Source organism: Antedon mediterranea, chromosome 8 (assembly GCF_964355755.1).
Source record: "Antedon mediterranea chromosome 8, ecAntMedi1.1, whole genome shotgun sequence".
NCBI lineage: Eukaryota > Metazoa > Echinodermata > Crinoidea > Comatulida > Antedonidae > Antedon > Antedon mediterranea.
Window position 1 is genome coordinate 12,248,313 of NC_092677.1, and position 19,836 is coordinate 12,268,148.

The 19,836-nt window shown below is 33.9% G+C and overlaps 1 protein-coding gene across 1 annotated transcript in view; it reads right to left on the bottom strand.

Annotated features, from left to right (window-relative positions):
- The window catches only part of LOC140057623 (uncharacterized), a 42,805-nt gene extending 24,097 nt beyond the window's left edge, over window positions 1–18,708 (bottom strand). Inside the window, exons 1-20 of the mRNA XM_072103340.1 lie at window positions 18,652–18,708; window positions 18,450–18,525; window positions 14,262–14,531; window positions 13,506–13,631; window positions 12,712–12,951; window positions 12,233–12,367; window positions 11,677–11,721; window positions 7,377–7,721; window positions 6,459–6,716; window positions 5,904–6,038; window positions 5,109–5,249; window positions 4,625–4,756; window positions 3,966–4,118; window positions 3,160–3,477; window positions 2,620–2,904; window positions 2,187–2,309; window positions 1,677–1,996; window positions 1,071–1,209; window positions 699–965; window positions 14–127 (exon numbers count right to left, since the gene is read on the bottom strand). Coding sequence (XP_071959441.1) covers window positions 14–127; window positions 699–965; window positions 1,071–1,209; window positions 1,677–1,996; window positions 2,187–2,309; window positions 2,620–2,904; window positions 3,160–3,477; window positions 3,966–4,118; window positions 4,625–4,756; window positions 5,109–5,249; window positions 5,904–6,038; window positions 6,459–6,716; window positions 7,377–7,721; window positions 11,677–11,721; window positions 12,233–12,367; window positions 12,712–12,951; window positions 13,506–13,631; window positions 14,262–14,531; window positions 18,450–18,525; window positions 18,652–18,708 — 3,679 coding nt within the window. The remainder of the gene's footprint in view (window positions 1–13; window positions 128–698; window positions 966–1,070; window positions 1,210–1,676; window positions 1,997–2,186; window positions 2,310–2,619; window positions 2,905–3,159; window positions 3,478–3,965; window positions 4,119–4,624; window positions 4,757–5,108; window positions 5,250–5,903; window positions 6,039–6,458; window positions 6,717–7,376; window positions 7,722–11,676; window positions 11,722–12,232; window positions 12,368–12,711; window positions 12,952–13,505; window positions 13,632–14,261; window positions 14,532–18,449; window positions 18,526–18,651) is intronic.
- Between the last annotated feature and the right edge of the window lie 1,128 nt (window positions 18,709–19,836).

Sequence of the window (19,836 nt, forward strand, 5' to 3'; positions counted from 1 at the left end):
AAACAGTACTTACGTATTTCACAGACAACTCCTCCAGGAGATGCATTGCATGGCACTGTAAACCATTTTCCATTTTCTATAGCCAGTGCAAAACAACGGTCATCAGATGCAAAATCAGACCCAAAATCTAATTTAATAAAGAATAATTACTATTGTTCAGAATATAAGGTAAAAAATATATTTCGAGATAAGTTTATAGCCAATGACCAGTATTTTGTTATTTGTTTGTTAACATCTTTATCCTCATATGAGGAAATTTGGATTATACGCCCTCTATGGCAGCCACAACAGCGACAGCACAGTGACTACCATGAACGTCAGGGGATATATGGACAAGGGTAACCCATACTCTTTAAGAAAAAGATGCACTGATTTCTTTAAAATACACACAAGCCAGAAATATATACAAGACAGAGAAGACCACCAGCACAATGGTCGCGAAGAGAGTTGAACCAGGGCGATTTTATTACATTATTTTCAGTGCCATTGCCTTAAATGCTTGGCCACTCCTCTCTACTATATATAAACATGAATATATAAACTAAATATAAAAAAATAAAAGCAAACATATTTGAAAAACAAATCGACCAATCAATGTTCTCCCTCTGAACGTACATCCAGTAGACTGGTGGCACATTTCACAAGCACAATTAAAACCTTAACGGATAAACAATAAAATATGTATAATTACTACATACTTTCAAATTCACTCCATTCATTGGTTCCAACCCATTCAAAAACATTTTCAATGTTTTTATGATGGTATCCGATTGAAATGTGTTCCACATGTATATCTAATTTGTGGAATGATTGAATTATAAACTCATTTTCTTCTATAGAGCTTATTATTGCCATGTTTCCCGAACAATACTGTTCTGATTCATTCCATGTTCTTGGAGTTGGATCAAAGCGATAGTAGGATTCGTTATTGAAAACCCATCCAGGTGGATCCGAGCCAGTGAAATCTGGTAAATAACAAACGAAAATAAAAAGCTAGTGTATGTAACAGAGTGCCAAAACACATGCACAGAAAAAGACTGAATGATGAATATGTACAAAACAAAACTTACCGACACAACCAAGAACCTCAAACCGCATGCTAATGTGAACATTCCACCCTAATGGTTGAATGCGGATGAACTGTGCATATATAGGAACATCAAACAGATTGGTTACAAGACTACTTATATCAACATTTCCTGTAAAAACCTAATACATATCATAAGAATTATTAGCATGAAAACTCAACTGTGTAGACAAACATTTTAAAGGTAAAATTTGTTCATATTGATACTGATATTCTCTTTTTTTTATTGTCCATAATAAAAAAAAGGAGAAAATCCCCAGACGTTTTTTTAATAGCTCCTTGACCCTGTCAAAGGTCACTGACCAAACGGCTTGATTCCATCATTCAGTCTAATGACATGACTTGAATAGGTCGTGAAAGGGTAGTTGTTGTATTAACAAAAAACTCTAGTTGAATATATTTATCCTTCTAAACTTAATACTACCTGGATGAATGACAATATCCATACCCGTATTCAAATTAATCTAAATTTAAAAAGTTTGATATGCACAAATATGGTAGTGATATGTCTATATATGTGTACATCACATTTTTGTTGTCACTTAAAGTTTGATAGTGTAAAAAGAGCTTAAAAAATAGAAAAACTTACTTTAACATTATCACTTTCATCAAGTATTTCTATGAATGTACTTCCATCAAAACTGTAAAGAATGCTGAAGAATGTAACCCACTGAGAGAAAGTAGGACGGCCTTGGGTTATCACCCCAGTCACTTTCGTTAAAGAACCAAGATCAACTTGTAGCCATTGGTTATTGTCCAACACACCACTACTCCACGCTCCACTACCACTTACTGAGTTCAGTCTACCATACTTAGCAGAATATTGACCACTAAATTCACTTGATGCCATTAACTGCTCATCTAGTATAGTTCCATCTTCAATTCCAAGACGATGGACACAGGGATTTTCTGATAATGTTATACATTAATATTGTTTTTGTTAAAGATATTGCATAATTTACTTTCAGAAATGTAAACTTAAAGAAAGAAATAAAGAACAGATATCTACTAAATGCCAAATTGACGTTTTTGTCACCTGAATCTTACTGGATTGCAAGTCTATATCGCAACTATATAAGATGTTCATTTAACAAATTACCTTCCTGGCAGATTGGGCATCCTAAACTGGGATCTTCACAAGAGATGTTTACTAGGGAGAAATCGGCTTCAATATCTACATAAACACAATCTTTGTCCACCGATGCATAGTTGAAATGCCAATCTATAAATAACATACAATAAAACTCTGTTTACACTACCAAATTTAATGTGACAAAAAAGTGTAATGTTTCCAAATATGGTAGTGATATGGCCAAATATGGTAGTGATATGACATCACCATGTCCATATATGGGCACATAACAGTTTTTTGTCACATAAAGTTTGTTTAGTATAGAGAGAGCTTACGAAAAGTAAATACTTTGAAAGAACATACAAAGGGATTGGCTATAGTTTCCCTTTGTTTGTTCCACTGTAAAGTGTCCTCATAATAGGGGTGCCCCTTAATAGGGGTGCGCCTGTATCTTTCCTACCTGGTAAATCAGATGGTTCGATTAGAGGGATTGTATATTCATATCCAATCCAAAATAAAGCGTCCTCATCGTCTTTTTTCATACCAACAAATAACCGATTGGCCTCTTCCATTTTCTGGGCTTGTAGCATGTGTAGTACAAAGTTTTTAATGTTGGCGGATGTGATATGAGCTAAATGGGATTGTCTTGCCTTACAGTATTCATCTGCCTCATTCCAAGACATCCTTTCATTATTAATGTGAAAACAATGATTCTCAAAACTCATCCAACCAAGTGAGCATTGACCTAGAAGAGAAAAATATCTACATCTTGTGATGTGCCCAAATATGGTAGCGATATGTACAAATATGATATGATAGTGATATGACATCACAGTGTCCATATATGGGTACATCACATTGTTTTTCAAACTAGTTTGATAGTATTGACAGAGTTTTAGAGAAAATCTTTTGGGAAAAACATTATGCCGGAAAACCAATATCATGCAACCGTATATTTTATCAAATTCTACTTGTATTATCTAATAGAGTTTCAATTTACCAAACACTGGGATCGAGAGAATTGGACTTGGTTTGCCAACAACAAGAAAACCATCAACTCGTCTAGTAACTTTAACCATGATTGAATATTCTGACTTCTCCTGTAAACCTTTGATTTCCCATGTATTACCACTGGTGACACCAACCAACGCTGGAGCTGCATCACTATTTGGATGCAAAGAATTCCAGAGGTATATGTTATAATTGACAATCGGTCCAACACCAAAGTCATGTCCATATGTCCAGTCTCTCCATTCAATGATGACACGGTCTGGATAACGATTCACAATCCAGGGTGTATCAAATATGGCTGGCAAAGCTATAAAAAGTTGTTTTTTTTTCAAATAATAAAGAATACACATTGTAAGGTACTGTATATTTAAAGCATATGTGTACTGTATTTCCATAACCAGCACAAGGGAAATTTTACATCAGGTTCGTTCAGAATTTTTTTTTTCTTTTTTTTTTTCTTCATCCAACAGAAACCAAAACAGAATGAATAGACTATCAGGATTATAAAGTAAGTCTGACTTCAGGTTTCAGTCATGAGTTTTCAACCCTGGCACTAGGTCAGGATTAAACCTGTGATTGTCAACAAGCTCCATCTACAATGTTAATGCAAATTGGAGCAAGAGAACCAATTAAAAAACATGTCAGACTTAGGGAGTGGAGTTGTGCGTTAAAACCCTGACACTAGGTCAGGATTAAGTCCTGGTATTAGAAGGCAAGCATGTTACAGCTCCTCTACATTTTCTACAACGTCATTTCAGGCAGTATTTAACAACCAAAACAACCTGCTTCACATACCCAATTGACAGTCTTGTCCTCCCCAGCCCATCTCACATCCAGTTTGACAGTTCCCACTAGCCTTGTTGCAGTTGTCCTGGTCGAAGCAATGGCATTTTTTGTTACATTGATCACCAAAATAACCAGCAGGACAAACCATTTCAGATTCATACTCTGAGGTAAATTTAAACACAAATCCAATTAAATAACCTAACCTGCCAAATTGGTATGATAAAAGGAGAATGTTTTCAAAAGGTGATACATAGTCCCTCATTTCCCGCATTTCTTTCTAGGATATCACTATTATAGGTACTGTCCATGGAATAATCTAAATACTGTACTTATAAGCTTGGTTCCCACTATTGACGCAACGTAACGCAATATATGCAATACAAGAAAATGCCCTTCCAATAATTGTATTTGTCCCTGTCTGCGTGAAATCAAACCTGCGATGTTTGCAGCACTGTTGCATCATCGGTTCCCACTTGTGATTACGCAATACAGCACTTTGTTGCATCGCTAGTGGGAACCACATTTTAAGCATTGAAACCCTGAAAAACTATTAAAGCATTCAAAGGGACATCCAGTGATGCTATCACAGAATGATCAACATTTATTTTTAGGATGTCACTAAACAGATATTGTATGTACTGTCAAGAATAATCTTTTTCTGTAAATACCTAAGCATGAACGCCCTGTAAAACCATCATGGCATTCTGCTTCAGGGGTGCATCCTATGTCAATGTGACAGAACAATGACGGACAGTGACACTTCTGTAAACAGTTGGCTCCATAATATGGGTACTCGCATTCTGTTAAATAAAGTATACAGTGTATTGATTATTTCATTACATTATTGTATACGTCATCAAATTAGAGATGTACCATTTTATATATACAGTATATTTTATTTTCATTTCATAGTAACATTTATATGAAAGTGTAAAAAAGTGTTACTATGTGAAATTAATTTACATCTATGGCATCCCATTTGTCATAACTTAGATCCAAAATGGCGTCTAAATTTCACGGCTTTGGGAGAGGGTGTATGCTGGGGTTGGGGGTATCAGAGCCTCACAATGACCAGACTTGTACGATTTTAAACTACATTTAAACTACCCTGGAAGGAAGGTGACTGCTAACTACATATGTAATATGTTATACCTTTATAGCATCTGTAACCTGACAATCCTGCTGCACAAGTGTTTCCAACTGGAGATGTGTAACTAAACAGTACACCTCTACATGCTTCAGATGAACATGAATATTTGTAACAATCCTCAAGTTTAGAACAATCAGTTAATCCTGAAATTTAAATTACAAATTATTAATAAACATATAGAAAAGTTGTGATGTGCTATGTTGCTTAAGACCATCATTATTCATGTGGTAATATGCTCGGAATTCGCCCGCGTAGGAATTTGCCTGTGTGCCGATGTGGACATTAGCACCATATAATAGATAGGAAGCACAATTTCTGGATTTAAAGTAGAAGACTGAATGGGAAACAATAATAATAATAATAAACAGACACTGAAAACCAGAATAATATGCCATTTCAGTCCATTGAATAGTTGGATTGTCATTAGGACACAATCAATCCATGCATTATAGTATGGTTTTAAGTGCAAAGGAACTGAATAACAGAATTGCATAATCCTTTAGGGCACACATTTTTTAAAACAGTGCAGTTAAATGTTAAATGTATTATTCTGGTCCTCAAGTTTAACTGGAAAATGAGGAAATTCGGATGACTAGTGTGTCAAAAACCTGAAATGAAATGTAGGCAATATTTAGAAAGTAAGAGAATGACTATAAAATAACTTGGAATGGTTATTTTGAACCCACAGCTTGGTATAATACCAGAAGACCACTGAGCTAGCATTTGATGGCTGGAGTTGAGATTCAAGTCCAATTATATTCACATACAGTATCATGCCATGATTGATAGTAACTTACCTTCTTCGCAGAATGTACCACTAAATCCTGGTGGACAGACACAGGTGCAAGATCTGGCATGACAACGTCCTCCATTGTAACAAACTGGACAATTAAGAGCACAGGACGGGATACCACAATAAGAAGTCGGACATTCTGTAAAGAAAGGAATAATTTTAAAACATAACCTTGTGAGTGGTTGGCCGAGTGGTTAAGACAGTAGAATTGTAATTACGTAGCCATATTATCGGTAAGGTTTCGAAGCTCAGTCACTCGGGTGTCTAGAAAACTCAGATCTAGAAAACTCAGATCTCAGATATATCTGAGTTTTCTAGATCTAGAAAACTCAGATCCCAGTCACTCCATGGTTCTGGTGGTAGAACGAGTCTTCCCAGATAAAGACTATAAACCGCAACATGCTTGTGTTCACTTTAAAGAACCTAGTACATCTTTTGAGACGAGTACCCCTGTGTACCAGTTCACACATAGCCACTGTCACACTCCACTTATTGTATCATCTCCCAGTGTGTCATCTAATATAAAGAACAAATAATAAGCGAATCTTTGGTCGCATACCTGTGACATATAAGTACATAAATGTATGTTTTCCTAAATGTCGTTGACCTTGATAATAACACTCGTACACACCCTCATCTTCAAGTCGAGCATTTAAAATGGTCAATGTTTTGGTATCATGCATTCCTTCACCGTACACAAACGCGTTGTTATGTCGCCAACGAAGATTTGTAGCAGAGGGTGCATTTACAGTCAGTGTAACAGTTTCTCCAAGACCAACGGTTACAGATCTCTGAGATGGCTCAATGTTTATTTCAGCTAATTAGAATGAAAAGTTATTAACAATTAAATAAACGATACCAGACTCTCTATAAATGCCATGGTGGAAATTGAATATGTACCGAAATTTCAGAAATTAAGACGGAAATATGTTAAACCCTAAATCTCTGTCTGCACTATCAAACTTGTTTGACAAATAAGTATTATGTGCCCAAATATGGTAGTGATATGCTTAAATATGGTATTGATATGACATCATCACATTTTGTTGTCACATAAAGTTTGATAGTGTAGACAGAGGCTTAAGGCTTGGTTCCCACTTGGACATTTGAATGATCAATCGTATCATGTCAAATTACTGTACTTCTAAGCGTTGCGACCAAGTGGGGACCAAAGCTTCTACCTCTACATAATGCATGTCAACCAGCTATTATCAAAATTGTTTCCATTCCTTTTAATAATTCAATTCAATTCAATAAACTTTATTGTCAATCTCATGAATGGCTTGAAACTTTGGCTGAAAGTACACACATTAAAATTGTCTAAAAACATTGTTGCACAAACAGTAAAAAAGAATATAATCACATAAAACAGAGAACAAGATGTTATATAAAATAAGTTAAAAGAGGACACAAAAAGTACAAATCGAGTTAAAAATACAGCTAAGATACTTATTATACAGTACATCATTTTACTTACAACCTTCTTTCAGTATTACAATATGATTTTGCATCTGTCCGCTGCCAACTTCCACACGGCCGTAATATTCTCCAATCCGCAAGGAAATATTGTCAGTATCCAAGTACATCTTTTTGTGGTTCTCATCAATCATGGTTATTTTTATTGCATCAGGAAGGTCCGAGTTCTCACCAGTTGTAGCTGATGGCAGTATCTCAGCTCCTTCTGTACTGTATGTTGACAAAGACAGTGAAGATCCAATGTACATTTCTGATGTAGTATAATTTCTAACTAACCGTATATCTAAATGATTTGATGATGAAGCCAAAGGTTTTTCTGTATATACAACAAAATCAATAGGATGATCTGGAAAAGGAAATAGATGTTGTCAATTAATACAAACTATACAATCCCAAGTGTCTACTCTGTCTACACTTTCAAACTTTATATGACAAAAAAAATGTGCTATGCCCATATATGGACATGATGTTGTCATATCGATTTGGCCATATAACTAATATATTTGGCCACATCACACTTGTTTTCTAGTTTGACAGTGTAGACAGAGTTTAATTGTTTGATGGTCTCTTTGCAGGGGTATGGCACACTGGCAAGGAATTGAACATACTGTACTCACTTATTCTTGTTCTGTATTGAATATCTAGTCTAGTCTAATCTAGTTTTCCTGTTGTTAATTGTCTTATCAACAGACAGTGACCTGGAAAATTAGCATTGCTCTTATGGCCACCCTCACTAACACTAACAATTGTTATAATAATGAACTGACAGAAGGCACAGTCTGTACCACCGTCTTGCGAAGAAGGAACCTGCATGCTGTGTATTACCCCTTTCACACCAAAAGCAAAACTGTTTTGGTGTGAAAGGTACCAACATCAAACTCTGGAGTTTTAGGTCACAAGGTCATCCTCACACAATCACTCATTGCTTTAGTTTTATTTCAAAATACTTTATATTTGTACAAAATATATAGCGAGTTAAAAAAATAATAAGTAGTATCAATAAAAAACTAGATTTAATTCGTCACTATGACGAATTATAGGTTATATGCAATGATTTAAATAAAGATAATTGATTGATTTAAGATATTTTGATTGATTGATTTTCTCAGAATCTTTAGTTATTTATAATATATGATAGGATCTTGCTAACGCAAATACAATAGTATCATAATCCGATCAAATCAAAGATCCTTCTGCGTATATAATGTCATAAACCACATTTGTGTATTTAAATAAATTTCATTATAAATCATCTGTATAATCTATACACTAAGAAATACAATTGAAAAAACAATACGGATAATAAAAAAAAATCTTATTTCGTTTCGTTTCCCAAGGTGAGACTCGAACTCGGTACCTTGAATGCTATAGACACGAGCAAAGACCATCGAGCCATACACAACTGACTAAAAATTATGGAAATATTCCTCCATGTATTTACTATGCAGTAACCACATTGGTGCAGATAGATTATTACATACCGCAATGAATTATAATGTTTTACTATGATGACATCTTTAAAGATTTTTAAAAATGATGCACTGTCAAACTATATACTTTTAACTTTAATATATGAACTTCTTAAGGAAGAAAGTTAATGTTAAGGTTGTTATTTCGGCCTAAGAAAATGTTATAATTTGTTTGATTGTCGAAATTAATTTTTGTAAATTTAATATGCCATTACCGGTAATGATGACTTAATCAACTTTTGTTCTCTTAATTTCATAATAAATCATACATATGATACATACACTTCAAGAAAATGAAATAAAAAATCGGTGTTCCCGAGCATTCTAACAATATATATTAATTTTAAAATTTAGCATATTTTCACCATTTTGTTAACTTACACGTGCGTAGCCTGTCACTTTTGACGTGCTCGTATAACGCTGTTTCGTGTTGAAAAGTTAATACAATATGATGATATTGTTAAAGAAAGGTTATACAACAGTAATCGGAGAAAAACAATTCGCAACAACGTTTGACGCGCGTGCAAAAATCTGCGCACTTATGGCAATTTTTTAAACGCTTAAAATTGCCTGAAACGTACTCTAATTTCATCGAAAATAAATTCTGACAATTTAGAACATTTTAAGCGCGCGTACGCATGCGTTATATGCGCTACGCACGTAATTGTATTGCCATATGATGAAATATAACCTGAAATTTATGAGTACCAAATTTTGTTTAAAAGTGATTCATGCTTGTGAAGATATGATTACAAACGTGATTTCGTTAAATCGCGCGTAGACCGCGTAATGTTTGATTGCGCACTGTGAAAACATAACCACATCGATTCCTGGCCATAAGGAATATACTCTGAAAAATTGACTTAGTTAGATGAATCTGATATCAAGATAATTGACGGACAAATAGTGCTAAGGAAAGAATAAATAAACTAGATTTAATTCGTCACTATGACGAATTATAGGTTATATGCATTGATTTAAATCAAGATAATTGATTTTTAAAAGATATATTGATTGATTGATTTTCTCAGAATCTTTAATTATTTATAATATATGATAGGACCTTGCTAACGCGAACACCATAGCCGGTATCACAATCCGATCAAAGATCCATATGCGTATAATGTCATAAACCACATTTGTTGTTACATAATAATAAAGACATAAGTTAATTTTTATCTAGATTTCATTATAAATCATGTGTATAATCTATACACTAAGAAATAAATTTGAACAAACAATACGGATAATAAAAAAAAAATCTTATTTCGTTTCCCAAGGTGAGACTCGATCTCGGTACCTTGAATGCCATAGACACGAGCACAGACCACCGAGCCGTACACAACTGACTAAAAGTTGTAGAAAAATTCCTCCGTGTATTTACTATGCAGTAACCACTTTGATGCAAATAGATTATTACATACCAAAATGAATTATAATTTTTTACTATGATGACATCTTTAAAATGTATACAAATGATGCACTGTCAAACTACATACTTTTAACTTTAATATATGAATTTTTGAAGGAAGAAAGTTAATGTTAAGTTTGTTATTTTGGCATAAGAAAATGTCATAATTTGTTTGATTGTCGAAATTATTTTTTTTAAATTTAATATGCAATTAATGATGACTTAATCAACTTTTGTTCTCTTTATTTGATAATAAATCATACATATGATACATACACTTCAAGAAAATGAAATAAAAAATAGGTGTTCCCCTGCATTCTGACGATATATATTAATTTTAAAATTTAGCATATTTTAACTTATACGTGCGTAGCCAGTCACTTTTGACGTGCTCGTATAACGCAATTTCGAGTTAAAACCTGAATCAAATATGATGATATTATTAAAGAAAGATTGTAAAACAGAAATCGGGCAAAAAGAGTGCGCATTAACGTTTAACGCACAGTGCGCGTGCAAAAATCTGCGCACTCATGGCATTTTTTTAAACGCTTAAAATTGCCTGAAACGTACTCTAATTTCATCGAAAATAAATTTTGACAATTTTGAACATTTTAAGCGCGCGTACGCAAGCGTTATATGCGCTACGCACGTAATTTCATTGCCATATGATGAAATATGACCTGAAATTTATGAGTACTAAATTTTGTTTAATTGTGATTCATGCTTGTGAAGATATGATTACAAACGTGATTTCGTAAAATCGCGCGTAGACCGCGTAATTTTTGATTACGCATCGTGAAAATATAACCACATCGATTCCTGGCCATGAGGAATATACTCTGAAAACTTGACTTAGCTAGATTAAACTGATGCCAAGATAATGCACGGACAAAATAGTGCTAAGGAAAGAATAAATAAATAAATAAATAAATAAAGATTTTGACAGAATCAAGAGGTTATATGCATATCACGCATATAACCTAATAAAGAAATAAATAAAGATTCTGACAGAATCAAGAGGTTATATGCATGAATGCATATAACCTAATTACAAGACTTCTGAGACTTTTGTAAATAATTATTAAATTAAAAATATTGTCAATTAAAACTATTCTAATGATCGGCGCTAAGTAAACAAACAAAATAGAGGGCGACATTTACAATTTTACTTTATAAACCCTGGTGTTGCTAGGTTGGTGTGAAAGGGGTATCTCCGGAGTTTCTCGACGTTTTGAATGATCATAAACCCTGGGGTGTCTCCAGGGATCAGTCCAAAGTTTTGGTGTGAAAGGCCGGGTATATGAAGAGAGGGATATGATACTATAAGGAATGACAGGTTTTTGCCATGTCCCTATGTATAGATGCTTTACTGTCAAACCAAACCAAATACATTGATCTAGAGTGTTATTATGGAAACTCACCGTATATTTCTGAAGTTGAATGCAACGTTTCAGTGACAATGCTGCCTGTAATAAAATATTTATTTATTTACAAATGACTATAAAATGCTTCTTTGAAAACCTAGATGACCTATACTATGAAACTTTACAAATAATTTTTGTTGTGAATCAACATCAGAACCCAAAACGATACTGATATCTTGATTTGTGCACACACTGTTTCAATCGTTTAATAATAATACAGATTTCTAGAGCGCACTTCACCACCAAAGGTGCTCAAGGCACTTGTTTTATTTATGTATCAATCTGTTGTATTGATTCATAACAAAATTTCCTTTACAAAGTCTATGCAGTACAATTATTAGTAAACTTTGCATTGAATGGAAAAGATATTTCAACCCATGAAAATATTATCCTCATTCAACTAATAACTTGGCAGTGGTGGATCTATATTTTGAAATACAGCGGGGCATAAAAACTGCGGAACTCAACAACCTAAAGTTCTATTTTGGCATAAGAATTTTCAAAATGTAAGGGACCCACCTATATATGCCTATGCTTTTGTTTATTGACATACCTCTTTCACAAATAACGTTCAGCTCTTCCTCAGCATTTGTAATTTCCCAAGAAAATGGGTAGTTAAATTTTACAGCATTACAATTTTCAGTACACTCGTTTTCTTCGGGGGTACCAATTAACTTATTCAGAGAGTCTATGAAGAAAAATATTGCTGAATTAATCATATAATGACAATATTGACAATGATATGATTGATGTTTTATTTTATTTTGATACATCATCACCATCATGTCCATGGTATCAGAGATAAAAACCAGAAACAGGACTTACATGCTGATAGAGGAGTGTCAAATCAAATCAAAAATACTTTATTCATCATCATTAAAACATAAAGACAAATTAGAAAAAGGTCAATAAATAATAATAAAGAGATGAAAATGATCTTGATGAAATTGTACCATAAAATTTAAGCAAAAATAAAAATAGTCAAATCATACTAATAAAAATATTGTCCTCAAAAGTGTCAGACTATTCTACCTTTTACATCAATCCATTTATGATATTTAGCTGCCATTTCAAAGAACCCATCAACATTAATTTGATTGTACCCAAGCCATGCGCTAAGTTGTATAAAATTCAGTTCTTCTTCAGAATCAAGGACCAATAGACTAGAATCAAGCTCCTCACAGATGTTGTTGCCACTTATGTAATTATGCTTCAAACTTGTAAAATGATAACACGAGTCACCCAGGTACATGAAATTTTCTGGGCAAGCATCTGCGGAATATAAAAGTATTTAATTGATTGTGAAATTTGAAACGAATTGCGTGTAATACATTTTTAAATATGTAAATTGAATTTTTTCGTGATTGCGGTGACTTTTTTCTTGGAATTAACTCTGATTATGATATCAAAACCTTGTACATGTTTTGTCCAAAAACACAACATTCTCTACTTTCTGATTGGCTGTTGCTATAAAAATGTTGCCATTATTTGCACATATTGGGCACAAAAAAACAAATTTAGGAAAAACATTGGGGATATGAGGTTTTGATAGAATAGCTATGTATCGTTTCTAAAAATGTACCTTCTCATATATATTAATAATATTCGTTCTTATACAGTGCTTATTGCATAATACGTCTAAGCACTTCACATTACTACCCCGGTCATATTTTAGATCCAACATGTATGCAAATGTAAGTAAAGCATTTTTCCTAAGGATAAGCAATGTGGCGAGAGTTGGATTCAAACTCACAATCAGTAGTCCAACACACTGCACCACCGTTATTTTGTTACTTTGATGAACAAATTGGATTGAATTTTCTTACCTTTTTGACAAGCAGCGATAACATCATAGTTTGTGTTACATTTCCAATCATTTAAAGACCAAGAATTAATTTCAACACAATTTTCTCCAGTTCCAGCGTTGTTAGGCTCAGGCTGTTTCCAGATTTCTATCACCGTACACAAAAAACAATAATAATTAGTAATGTTGATTCAAAACATAAATCAAAACAGTTTCATCAAGCTAGACTTCAAAACAGACCAGCTGACAATTAAGTCTAGTCTTGTTAGCCAGACAAATCATTGGTTTATATTTTATTGACCTTTATCTTTTACTACATTGAAACCAGATGAAAGTGTTTTGTACAAATAATATTATTGTTATTTAAAAGGTACCACCTGTTGAAACTTTCTAGATTTGTTGAGTTGTTATATGCAAATGGTAAATGGTTTTAAATTTGGACAGCGCAAAATACAAATAGTCTCTATGCATTGTTTAAACAAGTGTAAAAAGAATGAAAGCGTTATTGTTAAATAAAGCAGGAAAAAGCCTAATAAACCGAACAAATTGACAAAGACACATCACCACACTGTTTCACTAACTTGTCAAGAAAAGCTAGCTATTTATTCATGTCATGATGATGTGAGCATCTGACTATCCTCATGCCTAACAAAATGCAATGCATACAATAAATTCACACAAAACGAATACAAATGCTTTATGTAATATCATGGAGTACTCTGTGGTAATATAACGAATTAATTGCTTTATATGTTTTTTTTTGTCTTTAGACACTCACCCTCCAAAGAAGTTGTCTGTTTCTCTCCATTGCAAGTTATTTCGGTAAATATACCTTCATGTCCTTCATCTGAGTACCCCAAGAACATTCTGTGTTTATCAGAGTTTGTAACAGAGGCACGCAGGCTTTCGAAATCTGTGGATGCCTTTAGGATGGGTAAAGTAGCTCCTTCCCTCTGACAGTAATCATTCTGCTCGGCCCAAGAACCACTGTAATTAAAGTAATGCCTGCAAACATCACCTTCAAGTTTCCAGTTTTCAGGGCAACGTGCTAGAACATAGTAAATATAATAGAATATAAACATTTCACTGGACATCATTCTGGTTTTGTACATCATCTCTTATTAATTGGTAAAACACTTGCAAAAAAAACATTGCCAAATAATTTTTTAAATATTTTTTTTTGAATTTGCCATTTTAATGTCACATAATAGTTATTTACTTAGACAAAAAATTGGATCGAAAAAAAATGTTTACCTAAAAAAATGGAATTTAAAGCAAAAAATTGTCAAATTGACTGCCAGCCAATGGATTTTTGGTTGAATTTAACCATTTATTATGTTATTTCATAAGTGAAAACATGATTTTTTTCGTTTTTTTTTCTTCAGAAGTGATTAACTTTTTTTAAACTACAAAATAACCTATTCAAAGTCTGATTTAATTAATCATTGTTAATGCGATTCTTTTATTCTCATCAATTCATTAAGCAAATTCAAGTGAACCAACAAAATATCTTCTATAAATTGAGTATAGACAGTAGCATAATAAATAGTATAAAAACAAAGTAAACTAGATTTAATTCGTCACTATGACGAATTATAGGTTATATGCATTGATAATTAAAATAAAGATAATTTATTTTTTAAAGATATTTTGATTCATTGATTTTTTCAGATTCTTTAAATAATATATAATATATGATAGGACCTTGCTAACGCGAATACAATAGCCGGTATCACAATCCGATCAAAGATCCCTCTGCGTATAATGTCATAAACCACATTTGCTGTTACATAATAATAAAGACATAAGTTATTTTTTATCTAGATTTCATTATAAATCATGTGTATAATATATACACTAAGAAATAAATTTGAACAAACAATACGGATAATAAAAAAAAAAATTTATTTCGTTTCCCAAGGTGAAACTCGATCTCGGTACCTTGAGTGCCATAGACACGAGCACACACCACCGAGCCATACACAACTGACTAAAAATTGTAGAAAAATTCCTCCGTGTATTTACTATGCAGTAACCACTTTGGTGCAGATAGATTATTACATACCGCAATGAATTATAATTTTTTACTATGATGACATCTCTAAAAATGTACAAAAATGATGCACTGTCAAACTATATACTTTTAACTTTAATATATGAACTTTTGAAGGAAGAAAGTTAATGTTAAGTTTGTTATTTTGGCCTAAGAAAATGTCATAATTTGTTTGATTGTCGAAATGAATTTTTTTTAATTTAATATGCAATTAATTATGGCTTAATCAACTTTTGTTCCCTTAGTTTAATAATAAATCATACATAAGATACATACACTTCAAGAAAATTAAATAAAAAATATGTGTTCCCGAGCATTCTGACGATCTATATTAATTTTAAAATTTAGCATATTTTCACCATTTTGTTAACTTACACGTGCGTAGCCTGTCACTTTTGACGTGCTCGTATAAGGCAATTACGCGTTGAAAAGTGAATAAAATATGATGATATTATTAAAGAAAGGTTGTACAACCGAAATCGGACAAAAAGAGTGCGCATTACCGTATAACGCGCAGTGCGCGTGCAAAAATCTGCGCACTCATGGCAATTTTTTAAACGCTTAAAATTGCCTGAAACGTACTCTAATTTCATCGAAAATAAATTTTGACAATTTTGAACATTTTAAGCGCGCGTACGCAAGCGTTATATGCGCTACGCACGTAATTGTATTGCCATATGATGAAATATGACCTGAAATTTATGAGTACCAAATTTTGTTTAATTGTGATTCATGCTTGTGAAGATATGATTACAAACGTGATTTCGTAAAATCGCGCGTAGACCGCGTAATTTTTGATTACGCATCGTGAAAATATAACCACATCGATTCCTGGCAATGAGGAATATACTCTGAAAACTTGACTTAGCTAGATTAAACTGATGCCAAGATAATGCACGGACAAAATAGTGCTAAGGAAAGAATAAATAAATAAATAAATAAATAAAGATTTTGACAGAATCAAGAGGTTATATGCATATCATGCATATAACCTAATAATGCCTCAGTCAAAGATTACTCTATAAACAGGTATGTATGGTAGCCTATAGTAAGTTATGGCCCAGGTGGACATAGGACAGCAAACATAAATTTAGTATAAATCCATTAATAAAGGTAATAGACTTACCAAAGGTTGTGCTACTGTGCCAGAACATGTAGGTACAGATACAGTCAACTCTGCCAATACCGGACTCTCTGAAAACCGGAAACTTTCCCAAAACTAGACTTTTCTTGAAGTCCAAAAGGTCCAAATTCGTTTTAAAAATTAAAAACACATTCTGAATACCAGAATTTACGGAAAACCAGACATATTTAGCAAGCCCAACGGTGTCCGGTATTGAGAGTTGACTGTATTGTTGAGTTGTAAATGTAACACAAGCTTAATTAGAGTGGAGTTGTGGCTTAGTGGTTATGATGCTTGGCTACCACTCCAAGGGTGCTGGGTTCAAGTCCCATCACATGTCTGGATTTTATCTAAGGAAAAAATTACAACTCCACTCCCAAAGACTTTGTTTATGTACAGCAGTGGCGGATCTAGCGGGGGGCGAATACGTACGCCCTCCTATTTTTTTAAGATTTTTTTTTTTTTTTTTTTAAATTAAATAGATTTTAAAAACATGTATCGTTTCGACGGTCATCAAACCGATGGTTTGCACATTTCCATAGTGAAAATAGTACGTCGGAGCACATCGTCAGCTTGATCGCATTCCACCAAGCCTGTACGTTGATATCCTTTCTATCCTATCCTGTGTACTATCAATCTCTAGCGTTACCAACGATTCACAGTTAAGTGTAAAAGGAGCAAGTTGATAAAAGCCACGTGGTGAGCTTGGTCACGTTCTACTAAGCAGGTCGGCATCCTTTGTGATCGTTACTCCAGTATTGTAGAGTAGCGGTACCTCCGACGATCAATCGTGCAGTCAATGAATGGAGTTGATGAAGCCACATGGTCAGTGCTACTATACTACGCGCCCATTTATTAAGTACAATAAAAACAAAGGCTGACTGTATAGTGCCTATGAAAATTATCCCGTCAGGCCTTTATTTTATTAAAACGTATTACTATGATCCCTATTAAAATATTAACAATGCTGCAGCATTTCATGACCCTTGTTGTTTTATTTGCTTTTCCGTCGATGATTCTCATAAACAAATCGCGATGACAAAAGAGGTGTTTTGTTTTTTTCAAATCACTAAATATAATGTAATGATGATCGAGCCGGACCGCTAATTTTTAAACAATCGTTTAAACCAGGCCGTTGAATATGTCGTGATTTTAATTGTCAAAAACATGATCGTCAGTCGATGGCTCGCGTCGCATGTGTTACGTGGTGGTGGAAAACACTCTCAGCAAGTTTGCTTCATTAATATGCATGAGACTCTGTGACGACCCGCTTTAACGTGACGTCATTTTACTAGCTGCATGCGAAGAAGTAGTCACCACAATCGACCCGGCGCGCGTGTAAGAAAATAATACCGGCCTAGGCTAGGACAAGTTTATGCTTATATAAAAGCTGAAAAACATCGTCGCGTTGTAAAAATTTAGATGTAAAGTACAGGCAAGTTGTTAGCTTGCTTTGGTACCCTAGGTAAGTATCAACTGCATGTTCCACATGTCGTAATTTGCGAGCTTTAGAGTGTTTGGTAAATGACAAATATGAGATGTTTGTAAATCGTTTTAAACGACTTACAATGCGCTACAGTAGAACGGCAACATTTTCAGGACCTGAACCCCGACCGGGGGCCCTTGGCGGCCCCCTGGCCCCCAGCCAATGTTTACTCGCCACCCCTTTTCAATATCCTGGATCCGCCCCTGTACAGCATCTTGTGTATATCTTTGTCTTGCCTAATGATCAGCAATTGCTGGATGGATCACCCTCATTAAATATGGTAAAAAAAAATGTATTGTAATACTACAGTAATAGCTCTTGAGGACACATCCATCTAGCATGGCCAAGGTCAAGATCCAAAGTGAGCCACCTGGATTGTGCTAAGGAACACAAATGAGAAGCCAAATTGGACTTATTAGGAACATAATATGTGTAGTGTTAGAACTTACACCAAGTTTGTTTGATTTACTCTAGGCACAGCAACTTTGTTTTTTCTACACACTTACTTCTTTTACAAGCCCAATAGCCTTCTTTGTTACAAGAAATCGACACAAACTTTCCATTTTGGTTAATTTTTGCACACTTGTTATCATTGTCTGGATGTCCTATTTCCCAGTCTGAAAAATACCCAGAAAAAATAGTTATTTAAATTTATATGGTTACTCAAAGTATAAAAACCTGGGAAGATTTATACCTTTGCTTTAAAAAGACCCTTCAAAAGGGGAAGGGGAAATTTTGCCCAACATGGTTAGAGAGAATACTAAGAATTTTGGAGAATACATCATTTATGTAGTCTGAAAACTCATGTGGGTACTGTACTTATCATATCAAAATTTCTCCTTTATATACAATACAGAAGTACACCCTTTTTTTGTATATACTGTAAGGTCTATAAAAATCACAGTAAATTTGAAGTGCGATGGGACCGCAATAAAATTTATTCTCACTTGAGTAAGTATCTGAGAGATTCTTGTTTAGCCGTCTCCACTTCCATTCTCCAGACTCGTTTGACAAGTCTATGATAGTGTCTATAGGAAGGTTGTTGGTGACAAACTGCACCTCCTCTTGTGTCAGAATGTTGAGGATCAAGGAAAACTTAATAGTACTACAGTAGGAATCAATCTGGTCTCTTGAATATGATATCTCACTACCAAATTCATATATGCTTCTCCCAAATACAACCACGTCTGATCCAACTGCAACCAAATAAACAGACAATGTTAAATCACGAATCAAGATACTAAATCTATATCCACTGTATATGTGGATACAAATAATGAAGGTTTATGAGTGCAATAGTATAAATATGTTCATGAGGCAGGTGAAAATTAAAGACCCATTCCTTACAATTTGTGACGTTTTGTAAAAATAATGCATATATTTACTTTAAAAACATTAAACCAGGTCATTCCTTGTCTTAAATGTACATTTTATGGTCAATTATGACAAAAAGTCAGCAACAATGCGCTACCTAAGTATCTCGCAAATGACCTCTCATAGACGGTCTTTAGGCCTAGCCTAGGGAGGCTTAGTTTGGTAGCCTAGCTGGTAAACATCGGTAACGTACGAACATCGTACGCTAGCTATATACCTAGCCTGCCGTTGTATAGTTGTTGCTGCATTAATTGTCTTTCTATTTTTGCCAGACTCTGTTGATACAAATTGGGGAAAACTCTGTATTTTCCCTTAAA